The following is a 17,483-nucleotide window of genomic DNA, read 5'->3' as shown; positions in this document are numbered from 1 at the left end:
GAAGGTACAATCCAAAAGATAGCATTTTAGAGCCAGTTTCCTTCTCTTTGATTTTTACATTGCATATACATTAATAGTTGGGGGGAAATTTTGGTTTGATCTGTTCAGTCAGCAATAAACAGATAATTTGCAACTCTGTTGCCTCGTTTTATTGGATCCAACCTCATTGCTTGTTCTGGCATAAAAAACTGGATTAAAAACGTTATGTAATGGTGATGTAACAACCCAAAATTTTCCATCTTCACTCAGCAAACTGTATTTCTCTAGATTTTGTCTCTGGATATCTTCAACCCCAAAAGCTTTTCTGGCCTAACTTGTTCAGATCAGGGGTGTCAAATTCAAGGCCAGTGAGCTGGATTTGGCCTGCGGGGTGCTTAAATCTGGCCTGTGGAGCCAGCCTGCAAATATCAAAGGACCAGCCAGCGGTTCCTCTGCCTGCCAAAACGGGCTGTGGGCCTTACACGGCCTGTTTTTGGCTCCAGCAGCACTCTACAGGCCATGACCACGCTCTCCCCCAGCCCTCTGAGTTCAAACACTACCCTGATGTGGCCCTCATTGAAATAGAGTTTGACTCCCCTGGTTTAGGTAGCCAAGTTTCACTTCAGGAATAGTAAGCATTTAATTCAACCATTTGGTTTTTAGTTTCAGAGGTTCCCTGGTAATTTTCTTCTGTGATTGCAAAAGCGGTTAAATTCCACCTGCCACAAAATAAAGATACTGTACATTCAAATAAACCATTGATTGTGTTGATCAGTACCCATATAGTTTGGGATCGGGAAAACCCAACAGACATCAGTATTTTAGCTAAGTGCCTTTCAGGCATTCTTCTAGAACGCCATGTTTAAGGGTAGGAAGAAAGTAGTTATACAAATTTTACTCCTTCTCTTAATATTTCCATAATCTTTTACACACAGAGGCAGTGAGATGCCAGAAAGCCATAGATACAATGCTTGGTCCTGCTTCCTCCCCTGCCCACACTCCACCATCATTCCTCATTAAAATGTGCCTGAAGCAGGGTATGATAATTTACTTAAGATGAGTACAAGGAAAGCATTAGAGCAGTGTTTCTCAACCTTGACGACTTTAAGTCCTGTGGACTTCAACTTCCAGAATCCCCCAGCCAGCACAGCTTAAAGTCGCCAAGGTTGAGAAACACTGCATTAGAACTTAGTGTTGCTAAAGAACTGTAGAACTGTTCAGTAAAAATTATTGGGACTGATAACATATTTGAAAAAAAAAAATTCTCCAGAGGCACCATCCAAACAAGACATTTGGAGAGGTTAGGGGTATTGAATTGAAAAACTATTGCTGGCTGCTTTCTGAGTGTCACATGTTGTTCAGTAAATGTGATTTAGTTGTTAAAAAAAAACCTGTCAGATTGTTGTTGTTAGTTGCGACCCATTGCAACCTCATGGACAACGCCTTCCTGTCCTCTACCATCCTCTGGGGTCCATTTAAGCTCATGCCTACTGCTTCAGTGATTCCATCCAGCCACCTCATTCTCTGTTGTCCCATTCTTCTTTTGCCCTCAGTCTTTCCCAGCATTAGTCTCTTCTCCAGTGAGTCCTTCCTTCTTATTAGGTGGCTAAAGTATTTGAGGTTCATCTTCAGGATCTGGCCTTCTAAAGAGCAGTCAGGGTTGATCTCCTCTAGGACTGACCGGTTTGATCGCCTTGCGGTCCAAGACTCGCAGCAATCTTTTCCAGCACCAGAGTTCAAATGCCTCAATTCTTTGTCATTCACCCTTTCTAAAGGTCCAACATTTACAGCCATCCATTGCAACTGGGAAAACCATAGTCTTGAGTATACACACTTTTGTTGGCAGGGTGATGTCTCTGCTTTTTAGTATGCTGTCTAGGTTTGCCATAGCTTTCCTCCCCAGGAGCAAACGTCTTTTAATTTCTTGGCTGCAGTCCCCATCTGCGGTGATCTGGGAGCCCAGGAGCCTAAATCGGTAAATGTGATTTAGTTGTTAAAAAAACGAAGCCTCTCGGATAGAATACCTTTTTCAAATGCTGGATTTTATGACTGTCAATTAACAGCTTCCGATTTAAATACATAAGTATCTTAGCTGAGTTGGTGCACCACTGCTACAAAATGGGGAAAACCTTAATTCAAGCCAAAAAAAATGATTTGGTATGAAACACCTATTTTCTCAGCTTATGCAGGTGACGCGTTCTAATAACGTGTGGTGTGTGCTTCTGGAGCTTAGAGGAAACTTCAATTAAAATGCTTCCTTCCCTCAAGATGAGTTAAAAACAAATAAGATTGATTTTTTTTAAAAGGAGGGAATATTGGAATATCTCTTTGAAAACTGATTTGCTCAAAGAGATTAATTGCAAATGGCTGGAATTGCTGTGTAAATAAAATGGCATTCTGCTTTATGGGAAAACACTTGACCAGACCTTATGGGTTAAGTGATGCTGAACATTTACGGCCACATATTCTTCCCTTCTGCAATGACTGATGTCTTTGTGAAACATGACAACCTACAAGCTTGATCCCTGAGACAGAGGTTATTGCAAGGGATTCTTTGAATGAGACACCTAAGTAGGAAATACATATTCACACATGTCCTTTCAAATGTGTTGTGCACTTCAGATTCAGAAGATGAGTTGGCAGCACTAAGGTCTGCTCATTCATCTCACCTCTCCAGAAATCATAACTTTCTACTTTGGGCACAATTCCTTAATGTAAACAATCTTCACAAAATCCACTGTGAATATCCACAGTTTTACCTACAGCATAATGACTCAAGACACCCTGCTTTAAAGTTTGCAAATAGTTACACTTTCCAAATGCCAATTTTTAAATGTTCAATATTTAAATATTTGGATCTTGACCACGGGGGCTCTATAAAGAGATAAGACTGTAGATTGGTGCCAAAGTAAAATATTACCCGTCCCCTTCCTTAAAAAAAAAAAGTCCACATGCCCAGCTGCATGATTAACACTGATTGACTTAATACCCTATTTCCCTGAAAATAAGATCTCCCCGGATAATAAGCCCTCCCCAAAAATATTGCAACACAGCAGCAGCCATCAGGTGACCACACTCACCACCTCCTGCATCTCAAAACAATAAGACCTCCATGAAAATAAGGCCAAATGCTTATTTCGGGGGGGGGGGGCAAAAGAAAATAAGACCCTGTCTTATTTTGGGGGGAACACGGTACCAAGTTACAAGCTTGATACTCTCTGCTTCTGAATGTCTGGTTTAAAAAAACAGTTTACCATGCAAACCTGGCCACTCACTAACTCTTGAAAAAGCTTACATCCAATATTTTTAAAATGCGGAATGGGCTGCATCATTTTCTGGGTCATATGCATATTTTATATTTTTCTCTGAAGCTTTTCTTTTCATGTTTTTTGGAAAGTGTGGATTCATTGTTCAATTTGTTGTAGTTCTGTTTCTGATTTTAAAGTCTCTTCTAAAAGTGGCATCTGTTCTGAAACATGGAAATCTACTTTTAAGAAGTAAAATAATATAAAAATATTTAATGATAATGGTGCTGCTCTGCTTTAAAAGCATGTACAGCCAAAGGGCAGATGTAGCCGTCTTTAATAGAATAGGTGCAGTTTCTTAAAACAATATAAATGATAATGTGGGATTTTAAGAAGCCCGTAGCGTACTGATCTTTATGGGAAATTATAGTAGTTTCAAAGGGACAATTATGAAAAAAAAAATACATAAACTGTTTAGTACTACCTGGCAAAGGACAGATTTTCATGGAGAAAATTTAGCTATGTGGTCTCTTAAGAGTTGATGCCAATCTGATGGCATATAATCAATCAATTAAATTATTTTGGGTGGGCTTTATTATAGATATATTGGTTTTACAGAAACCCCTCACATTTAAAGGACAGGAATATTATTATACAACTATCCATATTTTTTCCTGTAAATAATTTATCCTGCTTAAGTCTTAAATTATTAAATTATGTTCCAGACATTGATAATAAAAGTGCATAAGCATATTTATTTATCAGCAATATGGCAGATTTAACTTCTTTTCCCTCTGTGCCACTTAAAATACTATATTCGAATGATGGAGCTAAATGCAAAACTGTATCGACGTTCCTGTGTTCCATGTTGTTTTTTATAGTGCTTCTTCAGATTAGTATTAATTATTAGACTGACAATTGTGTGAAATTCTCTAATTCAATTCAAAATATTTTCACAAAGACTTATAACATGTAGCTCATGACGACTACTTGCTTGATTAGGTGAAAGTGATGCATTTTGACAGTTAATCTTGTAAGTATTTAATTGTTGGTTGTGTTTGTGCACAAAATCTCTGAACTACATTTTACAGCTCACAGAATGCTTCTTTAAAAGTCAATTATACAGAAGTGCCTTTTCGTTCCATTTGTAACTTTGATCATACAAACACTGAAACATAAGCTATAGAAAACAGGAAAAAAATAAATAAAGACTGCCAGTGTTCAGGTTTTCTTAAAATTAAAATTTAATATTTCTGAAAATAAAAGATTGCCATGGAAGCCACAGGAGTTTATGCGCCAAGTAAATAAATATTATTTACTTTTAAAATGTAAGGAATCAACTAGCATGGCTTGCTTCTTTGTCAATAACACAAAAAGTTGTTACGGTCAGCATTTTTTTTAAAAAAAAAAACTAGTTATGTATTTTTATTTCTCTAAATAAAGATCACTTAATATTTCAGCTTGCTTTTAAGAGGTGGATAAAGATTTTTACAAAAATGCAACCACAAATCATACATTAGATATAGATAGAAATAGCATCTATCCTTTTGTAGAACAGTATTTTATGCTGCACAGTTTAATCTGTGAACCAGGCCTTAACTCCATCCACTTAGAGGTGAACACTCCTAATTAGGAATAACTGTTCAAAATGTGTTATTGACTTTACTGCCATATTAATTTTTGGTGGTGTCATCATGAAATATCTGGAAACAGAAAAGATGTCTGAGCCTCTTAAACTGCGAATGTAAATCAAATCTTTGTAAATGTCTGCTGTGCTTGAAAAATAGGCTGCATTGATTTTTTTTTTTTCTTAAAGAGATCAACGTAAATAACTTAATAAAATGTGATGGGTTTAGAGGATATAGGACACGTTCGGTCCTCTTCTATTTAGCATCACGTAACACCCGAGTTGTATACAAACTGTACAATTTAGATAACGTTTTGTGAAACGCGCCGTAGCCACTTGGATGGCTGCAGCTGTTGTCTAATTTTTTTTTTTTCCTGGATTAAATTTGACCAACAAAGATGCTGCCTCATTTTCAGCTTGTCATTTGCCCAGGAAGTAAAAGCAAATTGTAATGAGGGAATCACAGCAGGAGAACCGCTGAACAAATGAGAGGGATATATTGACTGACAGCCAGCATGCCACTTCAGTGATAAATGTATTTTTATACACTGCTGTTCAAGGTCACTTTCTGCTCTCTTTGTATGCTGGACATCAAATCATGCAGACTTACATTTTAATACAAAATAACTTCTGGTAGCTAATATAAAATAATAAGCCTTTGGTAAACGATTTTTTTAAAAAAATCAAAATATATTCATTTTAAAAAGGATTTATTTTTTATTCCCAACCTTTCCCAGAAGTCTGAGAAGCAGATACGTAATAAATGATAAAGTATAAGGGTGTGATACCACCCATAGATTCCTGTTTTTCTTTTGAACGTGTAATACTGAAGAAGTAATATTAAGGACAAATGGAAAGGAGGTTCTGGTGAAACCAGATACCAATTTTTGCTTCTGTAAATGCGCTTAGAATTAGAGTGGTTTATTTCATTCAAGAGCTGTCACTTGGATAGATGGATAGGTAGATAGATCTATCCAGAAAGATAGATAGATGATAGATAGCTAGAAAGAAAGAAAGAAAGAAAGAAAGAAAGAAAGAAAGAAAGAAAGAAAGAAAGAAAGAAAGAAAGAAAGAAAGATGATAGATAGATAGATAGATAGATAGATAGATAGATAGATAGATAGATAGATAGATAGATGATAGATAGATAGATAGATAGATAGATAGATAGATAGATAGATAGATAGATGATAGAGTGTTTTTCATTTAATTGATCCATTTAGGAATGAAAAGAATTAGTTTCTACATATTGACAATAGTAAATATAAAATATTGTGGGAGGACAGAGAGAGAGATCTGGATCTGGATTATCTTTTTCCTCTTGGGGGTGATGATGCAATGATCATGCTTTACTTTTTATGTTTTATTACTTTAACTCAACCCTGGCTGTTTTAATTATTAATTTTACTTTCTATAAAGTTGGGAATTATTAATTTTATTTTCTATAAACGGGGATAGTTTTATAGTGGGCTATAAAAATAATTAACAAATAATTATAAATATCAGTATATTCCAGTGATGGCGAATCTTTTCAGCACCAAGTGCCCAAACCGAAATGCGTGCATATGTGTGGGGGTGCCAGTGCGCTGGAAACCTGAAGATCAGCTGACCATCCAGCTGGTCTTCGGGTTTCCAGCACTTGAGCACACGTGAAGACCAGCTGGAAAGCAGAAGAGCAGCTGGCGATGGCACAAGTACCACAGAAAGGGCTCTGTGTGCCACCTCGGGCTCCTGTGCCATAGGTTTGCTATCACGGGTATTTTCCAATTATTTTTATTGAATCTTAGAAGTATTACAATGTCATTTCCTTAAAAATAATGACATTACCTATGAATAAGGTAACAATAACAAATTTAGACTCTTGTTAATATATAGATTGCTGTTAACATGTAACACCACAGCAGTAAAACAGCCTTTTTGGAAAAAATATCTACCTACATCAAACTTGTCATCTTCCTAAATTTTTCAAACTGCACGGCTTTTAATCTTATTTTAACTCTTATTTTTATTTTCTGCTATCTATTTTCTTAGGTCTATTTGATCTTGTTTGAAGAATAACTGCTTTGAATGTTTAAAATGTACTGTTTGTCATATTTTTGTTAATTTGTTTTTTTTAATATTTTGTGAGATGTAAATGGAGCCCCAGGTTTTTGCTGCTGCGGAGCAAAAGGACTTGTTTTCAATGCTGATTTGTATTTAATTTTACCTTATTTTGCTTTGCTTTGCTTTGCTTTGCTTAGATTTTCAGTGATAGGGCATTTAACATGCAAACAGCCCAGTGGTGGGTTCCTACCGGCGTTACTACTGATTCGCTGAGTGCACGCACAGCAGACCGTTCTGCTCTCTGCTTGAAGGCAGTACTACTGGTTTGGGAGATCAGGTCCGAACCAGTAGAAACCCATCACTGAAGCAGCCGCTCAATCCATTCTTCTGCTGAGCTTTTATCACAGAAATATGGAGCCCATTGCCAACAAACTCCTCAAGAAAATAGAAATACTTTTGTTGCAGATTTAAAAAAAACATATTTGTTTAATAAATTACTAAGAATGAATTCATCAAAATACCAATTTACACCAAGGACAAAAACAGAATAACAAGAGATGGAACAGACTTTGGGGGTCTTCTAGGCAACCCCCTGCTCAAGAAGGAAACCCTATATCATTCTGGACAAAAAAATGGTTGTCCAATCTCTTCTTAAAAACCTCCAAGTGACGGAATGCCTACAACCACTGGAGGCGAGTCATGCCACTGATTAATTGTTCTAATTGTCAGGAAATTTCTCCTTAGTTCTAAGATGCTTCTCTCCTTGATTAGTTTCCATCCATTGCTTCTTGTCCCACCTTCACATGCTTTGGAGAATACTTGACTCCCTCTTCTTTGTGGCAGTCCCTCAAATATTGGAACACTGCCATCCAAGTCATCCCTAATCCTTCTTTTCATTAAACTAGACATACCCAGTTCCTGCAACTGTTCCTCACATGTTATAGCCTCCAGTCTCCCAATCCTCTTTGTTGCTCTTCTCTACACTCATTCTAGAATAGCAGCATTCATTGTTGCCATTTAATTATCCAAGATTCTTTACTGGCAAACGTTAATTGTCTGTGAAGTGCCTGGTTAAAATTAAAAAAATGAATTGTTTAACAATAGTGAGCATTTCTGTAAGAGATGTCTTGAATTCCATTTTTATTCAGTGGTTTTAGGGAGATGGAATCATGTATACTTGACTTCAGCCAAGGCAACAAGGTCTGCAGATTTCTGGATATTGTTCTGGGTTCTTTGTGACTCTTTAATAAGACACCCATTCTTGAAAAGATTCACTGTTGTCCTAAATCTTCTTATTTCAGTATTTTCCCTTTGATATTGTTTAAGTCAGGGGTAGTCAACCTTTTTATACCTACCGCCCACTTTTGTATCTCTGTTAGTAGTAAAATTTTCTAACCGCCCACCGGTTCCACAGTAATGGTGATTTATAAAGTAGGGAAGTAACTTTACTTTATAACATTTATAAAGCAGAGTTACAGCAAACCCCTACCACCCACCATGAAAGCTGGAACGCCCACTAGTGGGCGGTAGGGACCAGGTTGACTACCACTGGTTTAAGTACTGTGTTAAATGTTATTTTCAGGTGCTGGCCGCATAAGTTGTTTTGATATGTGGCTCAGCGGCTAAGACGCTGAGCTTGTTGATCAGAAAAGGTTAGTTCAGGGTTCGAATCCCCAGTGCAGCATAATGGAATGAGCTCCCGTTACTTGTCCCAGCTTCTGCCAACCTAGCAGTTTGAAAACAGGTAAAAATGCAAGTTGAAAAATAGGGACCACCTAAGCTAATCAAAGAAACAGATGGAGGGTTTCAAGCTTATACAAGATATGCAATAAGCAATAAGTTGCAAAGAGAAGTCCATACAAAACCTATTAAGGAAATAACCAGAATACTAATGCCACAAATGGCAAGAGACATAAGATTGCACTATTACTGGAAAGACACAGGTTGATGTAATGAAAGCTTAGAATAAAAAAATTAAGTCAAATTTAGTTAAATTTAGAGCATTATATATAAAATGAAGTGATAAGGGATACAGTTAAATGATTGATTGATAATGATAATAATGCATATATATGTATTGGTTTGATAAGTGGAAATTTGATGTAAATTGCAAATGGTGACTACGAAAGGAGGTTTAGAAATCTGTTATTAAATATAACTAATTTTTATTTAGAACATGTTATAAAGATGTAATGTTACTGGATGATATTGGGAAGAGCTAATGGAATGCCATTGTGTGGTTTTGCTTTAAATCTGGAATATTTTATATAAAAGGACGTAAAAACAATTATAATCAAATGAAGGTATGATGATAGTAATATATATAAATATATTTGATTTAAAATATATGATTTGATATGAATTGTAGGTGATGACTGTGGAAGGGATGCATGGAAGTTTTTGTAACCAATTGACACACTTTCTGCAATTTGTAATGGAAGATGGTTTTGTGGGGTTTTTTTGTGTGTATTTTGTCTGTTTGTGTTTATTCAAAAATAAAAAAAAATCTTTATAAAAAAAAGAAAATAGGGACCACTTTTGGTGGGAAGGTAACAGCATTCCGTGCGCCTTCGGCATTTAGCCATGCCGCCCACATGACCACAGAGAGGTCTTCGGGCAGCGCTGGCTCTTCAGCTTTGAAACAGAGATGAGCACAGCCCCCTAGAGTTGGGAATGACTAGCACATATGTGCAAGGGGAACCTTTACCTTTATGCAGATCTCAATCAAACCATTTTCTTTAAGCATTGTGCTGTGTTAAATGTTATTTTCAGGTTACATAAAGTAATTCATTTGGTATATGGACCAAGGTACCTGTCTCTCACCCCCTTATACAAGCAACAATCAAATAGGATGTGAGCCAGGTCTTCTCCCTCTGCCACTCCGCAAATACAGAGATGCTCATTGTATGGTATAGAATGGAATCTTCCATATCCAACCATTGTGTCAACCTGTTCGGATCTCGCTCACGTAAATATCTCCTTAAGATGTTTTGGCAGTATTTTGCCTTTGAATTTGAGCAATGGAGTCTCAGGGTTTTGGAAAGGCTCTTGTCATCTTTTCCAGACTGATAGGCATAATATTCCAAAAAAAAAAAAATCTATGTTGTCAGAACTTCATAGTGATCCAGGAGCCAGAGTTTTATGAAATGTACAGTATGTAGGGTAGCACAGGCTTAAAATAACCCACATCGTTCAATGAAGTGGTTATCACTTTAAATGAACTGATGGCCTATATCATTTGAAAATCATAGGTTGAGTACTTTGAGATGAGATAAATGAAACAAACACTAACCTTTTCCCATGTTTATCCAGTGTCCCTTTGAAGAACAGTAGGCTCCACTTGAAAGTGATAATATTCAGTAGCAGACGTTATGAAAACAGAATGTTTTCAAGGATGAATACAGAATTACAGCTTTTTGTGCTGACAGCATCATTAACCCATTGAAATTACATAAGAACAAATGTCACGCATGAGTTGAAGTGGACAAACATCTCATCATCTTATTTGTTGTCTGTTTTAGGAAGCAGTGTTAATCTTAAAACTCAGCATGCTGTAATCTTAATCTGGCAATGGATAATGAGGGTATCTGTTATTTGATGGACATTCTGTAAAATAGAACGATGTCCATTATGGACAATGGCGGCTGCCACAAAGTGGAAGTGTTCTAAGCTATTGAAAGACCCAGGTCCCCACTGCTTGGCCACGAGTGAAAATCCACTCAATAACAAGTCGAGGCTTGTGTACTTGATGAAAATGCAATATGACTGCTCCTCAGACCTCAGTTGCAGTAGTGATGTGGAATCCTAAATGTTACCTGTCACATTTCTGCAACTGTGCAATATGCCTGTTGAAGCTTCCATTCTGAAGTTCTACTTCTGCTAGCATTCGGCATCTTGGTTTGGCGGGACTCATAATTTCTTTATAGCAGTAGCCCCTCTCTTTCTGTTTACATCTGCAACTTATGAACCTAAACGTAAACAAATTATGAACATGAATATAAAAGGACTATCTTCTCATTTGTCAACTGAATGAAAAATGTTGCGACTCCATAGTATTCCTTGAGCTTTTCCCGTGGTCACAGCAGCACATAAAGATTCAGCTCTGATGAAACAAACTCTACTAACCAAGTACGTATGTCAGACACATATTTGGCAGCAAAAACAATACTGCCACCTCGACCCGAAAGATAAATTCTACAGCCTGTCATCTCTCCAGTGTTTCAAAAAGCATCTACCACTTAGGCATAAACAAATCTAATTTAACAGATTTTGCATCTTGACACTTACTGTGTAAATTTTGTTGAAGCAGGCATGTTCCTTTCCTTCGTCTAAACTTTTATGCAATCATGTAAAAAAAAAAAAAAAAAGCCTGAATTCATTATTATCTCTGCCAGTTAAATCAGAATTTGGTAGTACAGCTGCCAAACCAGATTTGGTAAAATGATGACTGTTAGAAATTAGCTGAAGTCCTAAGACAACAATAGAGAGAGAAGAATGTTCTCTTTATAATAAGTATCCAAGTAATGCCCTCAAGTTCTGTCTCAATTCTGTGGCAATCTAAAAGGACAAGAACAGACTCGGGATCAGCCTTAGCGAAACCAAATGGCCAGGGATTTTGAAGCTGTCTTATCATGAAGACTTGTCATCTCTAGTTCTAAATACATTCCCAGTTGCATTGTATGGCTGTGAAAGTTGAACCATAAGAAAGGTGAGCACCAAAGAATTGAGGCCTTTGAACTATGGTTCTGGTGAAGACTGCTGCGAGTCTTGGACTGCAAGGCGATCAAACCGGTCAGTCCTAGAGGAGATCAAGCCTGACTGTTCTTTAGAAGGCCAGATCCTGAAGATGAACCTCAAATGCTTTGGCCACCTAATGAGAAGAAAGGACTTCCTGGAGAAGAGCCTAACGCTGGGAACAATTGAGGGGAAAAGAAGAAGGGGATGACAGAGAATGAGTGGCTGGATGGAGTCACCGAAGCAATAGACATGAGATTAAATGAACTCCAGAGGATGGTAGAGGACAGGAAAGTCTGGAGGAACGTTGTCCATGGGGTTGTGATGGGCCAAACACGACTTTGCAACTAACAACAACAACAACAAAGTTCTAAATGAATCCACGCTGCATCAGACAAAACTGGAGCACAATTCAACTCAAGGAGCTGTAGCTAGGAAGGTCCTTGACCAAATCCATCTTGTTTGCTTGCCCATGTCACCCATTCCTGCATTGGGAGGTTCTGTTTACAATCACTTACACCTTGGCGACCTCTTAGAAGCCAAACTTAGTCAGGAAGTCCAACTGATGCAGCAGAGTGGATAGCTGTAGGAAACCATGGCATACCTAACCTATATAAACCCCATTATTTTGTAAGATGCACTAGTTAACAATGGGCTCATGGCTGCAAGATGGTGTTGACACCTATAAAATCCTTCATGGCACAAGACCAAGATATTTGAGGGACGATCTATCTCTAATTATTTCTGCCTCACCAACAAGACCAAATTGGATTGGCGTGTTCCAGACCCTTCTGTCAAAAAGTTCCATTTAATGTGACCCGACTGGGACATGGTGGCTCAATGGCTAAGACACTGAGCTTGTTAATCAGAAGGTCGGCGGTTTGGCGGTCCGAATGCCTAGCGCTGCATAATGGAATGAGCTCCCGTTACTTGTCCCAGCTTCTGCCTACCTAGCAGTTCGAAAGCATGTAAAAATACAAGTAGAAAAATAGAGAACAACTTTGGTGGGAAGGTAACAGTGTTCCGTGCGCCTTTGCCATTTAGTCATGCTGGCCACATGACCACGGAGACGTCTTCGGACAGCGCTGCCTCTTCAGCTTTGAAATGGAGATGAGCACTGCCCCCTAGGGTCAGGAATGACTAGCACATATGTGCGAGGGAAACCTTTACCTTTACCTAATGTGACCCAGGACATGTGCCTTTTCTCTTGCTAGAACTGTCCTCAGATTATCCCTGGCCTTTAGAAAGAACTTGATGTCCTGGTTCTTCTGTAAAGCATCTGGTCAGATTGTTAACAATAGTATGTGCTAGTATGCGTTAGTTGAATGATTGATTCCAAGGTTACATATGTGGTTCTTTTTATGACTGGCATATTTTTTCATGCTTTCAACTTGCTAACTACCCTGAGTTGCTTGGTGAATGGGCAACCACATAAAATGGAGGAATAAATAAATTAACACCAAGGTAATTTTGTCTGCAGAATTTCAAATTATTGTGGGCCGTGATATCCACGTTTCTGCAGAATATGCCAAAGCAAAGTAATCCATATATCCACTTTCCTTGTTCCCTCTGTGGTATGTTTCATGAAATATAACTCACTTCTAGTTTTGTTCTGTCTTCGCTTTTTTTACAAAATGGGTAATATTAGGTATTCATTGCGGTTAGCTGATTGTTCCAGGACTACAACTAGCTCTCTGAATCACACAGTCTACTAAAAGCCCTGCACAGATATTCTCACCGCAGCCGGTTGACCCATTTGACAGAAAGGTCAGCTTGCAGCATGCGTAAAAAGAATGTTCAGTGCATTAAAAGCAGACCCGCTCATGCATGTGTAGAGCCTCCTGGCATTTCTGCTGAGTCTTCCCCGTGTCCTGCTGCAGCGCCTTAACCACGAGGAAGTTGTCGCGAAGCAACTTACATTGAGCCAAGCATGAATCAAACAAACATTTTCAATAGCAACCACCACGTTCCACGCTCGGGACGTGCACTTCGATCATTGAGAGGAAGATATGAAAGAGATATGATTGGGCTTGCTAATTTTCAGTCTGGTTTAGATATATTTAATCAAAGGGTAGAGCTAGCTGTTCATAATAAAATGCTGTTCTAGCACTTTATTCAGCATTCATGGATGATAGGGAAAATCACTATGGCTGGGGGGTGGGGGATGTTCTTCCCTCCCGGCCCCCACGCCCCATTCCTGAGATATTATAGGTTTTGCTGATAGAGCGGCTAATATTCAGAGGTCTGAGAATTTTACATCTGTGAGGTTGGATCAAAGTGAGATAGATAGACAGTATATTTTGAAGTTTATGTTACATTGTCTGTCTGTTCTGTAAAGTAACCAACACAGCTTTCAATCATTTGAAGAGTAACCTTATTTAGAAATTGTGCATTCAACCAAGACTGCAATTGCGCAATGTTTTACGAAACATCAAATGCTAATTCTCTTTCTTGCTTTCTTATTGCTATTTAGACAATTCATGGCCATAAAGGGGCAATAACAGCCGTGGCTTTTGCACCTGATGGTCGGTATCTTGCCACTTACTCCAACACTGACAGTCACATTTCTTTCTGGCAGGTAAGTCCCAGATATTTTATTTTTATTAACAGAGTCAGTCCTTGATTTACAACCACAATTGAGCCCAAAATTTCTCTTGTTGAGCCCCATTTTACGACCTTTCTCGTCACAGTTGTTAAATAAATGACTGCAGGTGTTAAATTAGTAACACAGTGGTTAAGTGAATTAAGTTTGTCCGTTGACTTTGCTTGCCAAGAAGTTTGCAAAGGGTCATCACGTGACTCCAGGACTCAGTTGCCAGGTGTTTGAATTTTGATCACGTGACCATGGGGATGCTGCCATGGTTGTAAGTGTGAAAAACGGTCATAAGCTGTTTTTTTCTGTGCTGTTGTAACTTCGGAACAGTCACTAAACAAACTATTGTAAATCAGGGACTACCTGTAGTAAATTAAGTCCTCTCTTTTTTTTCCCCATAACAATGCTATGAGATAAACTGGGTTAAGAGACTGGTCAAAATGCATTCCATGAATTACTATAGATAAAGCTGAACCTTAATCTGGATCTATTCTGTGCCAATCCCCTAAACCAGGGGTCAGCAAACTGCGGCTCTTGAGCCCCATATGGCTCTTTCCTCCCTCTGCTGCGGCTCCGTCACCAGTCAGCGCCACAATTTTGAGAGGAGCTTCTTGGGGGGGTTGGGGAGAAGCACAATGCGCCAGGAGAAGACTCTATGGCAAGGGGAGGGTTTTCCAGTTGTTTCCACAATTGATAGGGCTTTCGGTTATGACACGTAGAGGAAAAAGTACACCATGCTAGGAGGAGACTCTATGGTGGGGGAACTGAATTTCCGGTCAGCTCCAGAATTGAACAGGGGGCTTCCAGTTAGGACCTTTGTGGCTCCTGGTGTTTTCTTTTTTGTGGGAAACGGGTCCAAATGGCTATTTGAGTGTTTACGTTTGCTGACCCTTGCCCTAAACTATAGGACAGCGACCCCCAATGTTTGGGGCACTAGGGACCACCAATTCAGTGGAGAGAGGTTTTTCCATGGACCAAAGGGGGCGTGGTTTCATGTGCTGCCTGCATCCCACAGATGGGGCTTCGCTTGTTTGCACAGCCCAGTTTCTCACATATCATGAACTGGTCCCAATCCATGGACTGGGAGGGTTGAGGACCTCTGCTATAGATAACCCTCGACCTATGGCTATAATTGAGCCAGGATTACAGTCATAAATCCTGCTGGTCATTAAGCAGGTCTTTTCATGACTAACCTGATTTTACAGTTTTTGCAATGGCCACTGTTTGCAAGAGTCGCTTTTGGCTGGAAACCAGAGATAAACACCATATATAATCCTAGCTTTGAGCCAGGCATCATTTGCTCTTGTACTTCAAAGAGCAAAATATTGCAAATTGCGGGTGGTCCTCAACTTACCAGCACAGTTGGGACCAGAATTTCCATTGCTATCAGATCAGTTGTTAAATGAGTCACACCCAATTTTGCAACCTTTTTTGCCATAGTCATTAAGCCGGTCATGTCGTTAAGCGCGTCTACTTTCCCCAATTGACAGCGGGCAGGTTGCAAACGGCAAACACATGATCCCAGGACACTGCGACCCTTGTAAATCCATGCCAGTTGCCAAGGATCTAAATTTTGATCACACGACCATAGGAATATTGCGACAGTCATAATCACGAAGACTGGTTGTATGGGGACTTTTTTCATTTTAAACTAAAGTGAATGGTTGTAAGTCAAGGACTACCTTTAGTTCCCTGTGGAGTCTTTTCAAATACTTTATGAAGCCTTTTTATTAAATCACAGAGGGCACTTCTGCTTTGAGCTGCATCTAGAACATGGCTCAGTATTCAATGGACTGCACAAATTAACTACAGCTATGGAATAAATAGAGGGATGCGGTGGTTCAGTGGCTAAGACGCTGAGCTTGTCGATCAAAAAGGTTGGCAGTTTGGTGGTTCGAATCCCTAGGACCACGTAACGGGGTGAGCTCCCGTTACTTGTCCCAGCTTCTGCCAACCTAGCAGTTCGAAAGCACGTAAAAATGCAAGTAGAAAAATAGGAACCACCTTTGGTGGGAAGGTAACAGCAATACAATAGCAGAGTTGGATGGGACCTTGGAGGTCTTCTTGGAACACTCCTATCATGTCTCCCCTAGTCCTTCTATTAAATTAGACATACCCAGTTCCTGCAACCGTTCTTCATATGTTTTAGTCTCCAGTCCCCTAATCATCTTTGTTGCTCTTCTCTGCACTCTTTCTAGAGTCTCCACATCTTTTCTACATCGTGGAGACCAAAACTGAATGCAGTATTCCAAGTGTGGCCTTACCAAGGCATTATAAAGTGGTATTAACACTTCATATGATCTTGATTCAATCCCTTGATTCAATTCAATTCACCCCATCGTATAACACTCGGGTCTCGAACCCAGGCTGTCAGCGATCCAGTTGACAAGCTCAGTGTCTTTAACCACTGAGCTACCACGCCCCCTGATTACACAACACACAACCCAGGAATTGAAGAGGGATACCCTTAAGTGAAATTGTGCCTTTTGTTTGGAATGCCTGCCTTTGTAGGCGGACGGCTCAATGAAGGGAAAAGCTGCAGCGGCAGAATTATTGCTACCCTGGATTCAATATCCCTGTAACTAACAGCTAGTACATAATTTTAATTTACTATTACTTTGTACATTAATTTGATGATAACTGCGCATCATTAAGAATATTGAATTTATCGTCTGTCATCGCAGAGTGTGTGTTATTTAGGAAGCAATGAATAAGAACTGCGAAAATGCTCTTCCATCACTTGCATGTATTTAGTTCGGTTACGTGGGAAGATCTAGAAAGCAATCAAGCTTATTGATTGAAATGTTTTACATGATCATCTAAGATTACCAGGGGGAGTGGCCGCATCAGCCCTGCTTCAGTGCAGACCCATCTTTCGGCATATAACAATAAACTGCCCAGCTGAGTTCTAGCTGTGAATATGTTTTTTCCCCCTTGATTTTTTTTTAACAGTAGCTTAAACAGAAGGAGTTAACAATAGCCAGCATGTTACATTTATTTAAAAATGTAGTCTTGGTGTACTAGTGATTCCTCCTCTCCCTCCAGTGGGGTCTATTCAGCACTGCTATTAATGCAAGAAAATCAGTAACATTAGTCATCTTAAAAGGGTTATTACTCAAGATGATTTAAATTGTGAAAATGTCAGTGGGGCTTGCATGCTCCCTGCTAAAGATTTACATTCTCTGACACCATTTCGTTGTTCAGAAGGATCAGGAAGAGGGGGGGAAGAGAAAGAAAGAAAGTAATGGCTTCTCTGTTAACG

General features: G+C 39.0%; 1 protein-coding gene across 1 annotated transcript in view; it reads left to right on the top strand.

The window, feature by feature from the left end:
- The window catches only part of WDR7 (WD repeat domain 7), a 248,113-nt gene that overhangs the window by 220,120 nt on the left and 10,510 nt on the right, over positions 1-17,483 (top strand). Inside the window, 1 exon segment of the mRNA XM_032213469.1 lies at positions 14,102-14,206. Coding sequence (XP_032069360.1) covers positions 14,102-14,206 — 105 coding nt within the window.

The sequence above is a fragment of the Thamnophis elegans genome, chromosome 3, assembly GCF_009769535.1.
Source record: "Thamnophis elegans isolate rThaEle1 chromosome 3, rThaEle1.pri, whole genome shotgun sequence".
Classification (NCBI taxonomy): domain Eukaryota; kingdom Metazoa; phylum Chordata; class Lepidosauria; order Squamata; family Colubridae; genus Thamnophis; species Thamnophis elegans.
The sequence above is the reverse complement of the archived record's forward strand: the minus strand, read 5'-3'. Positions and strand labels throughout refer to the sequence as shown.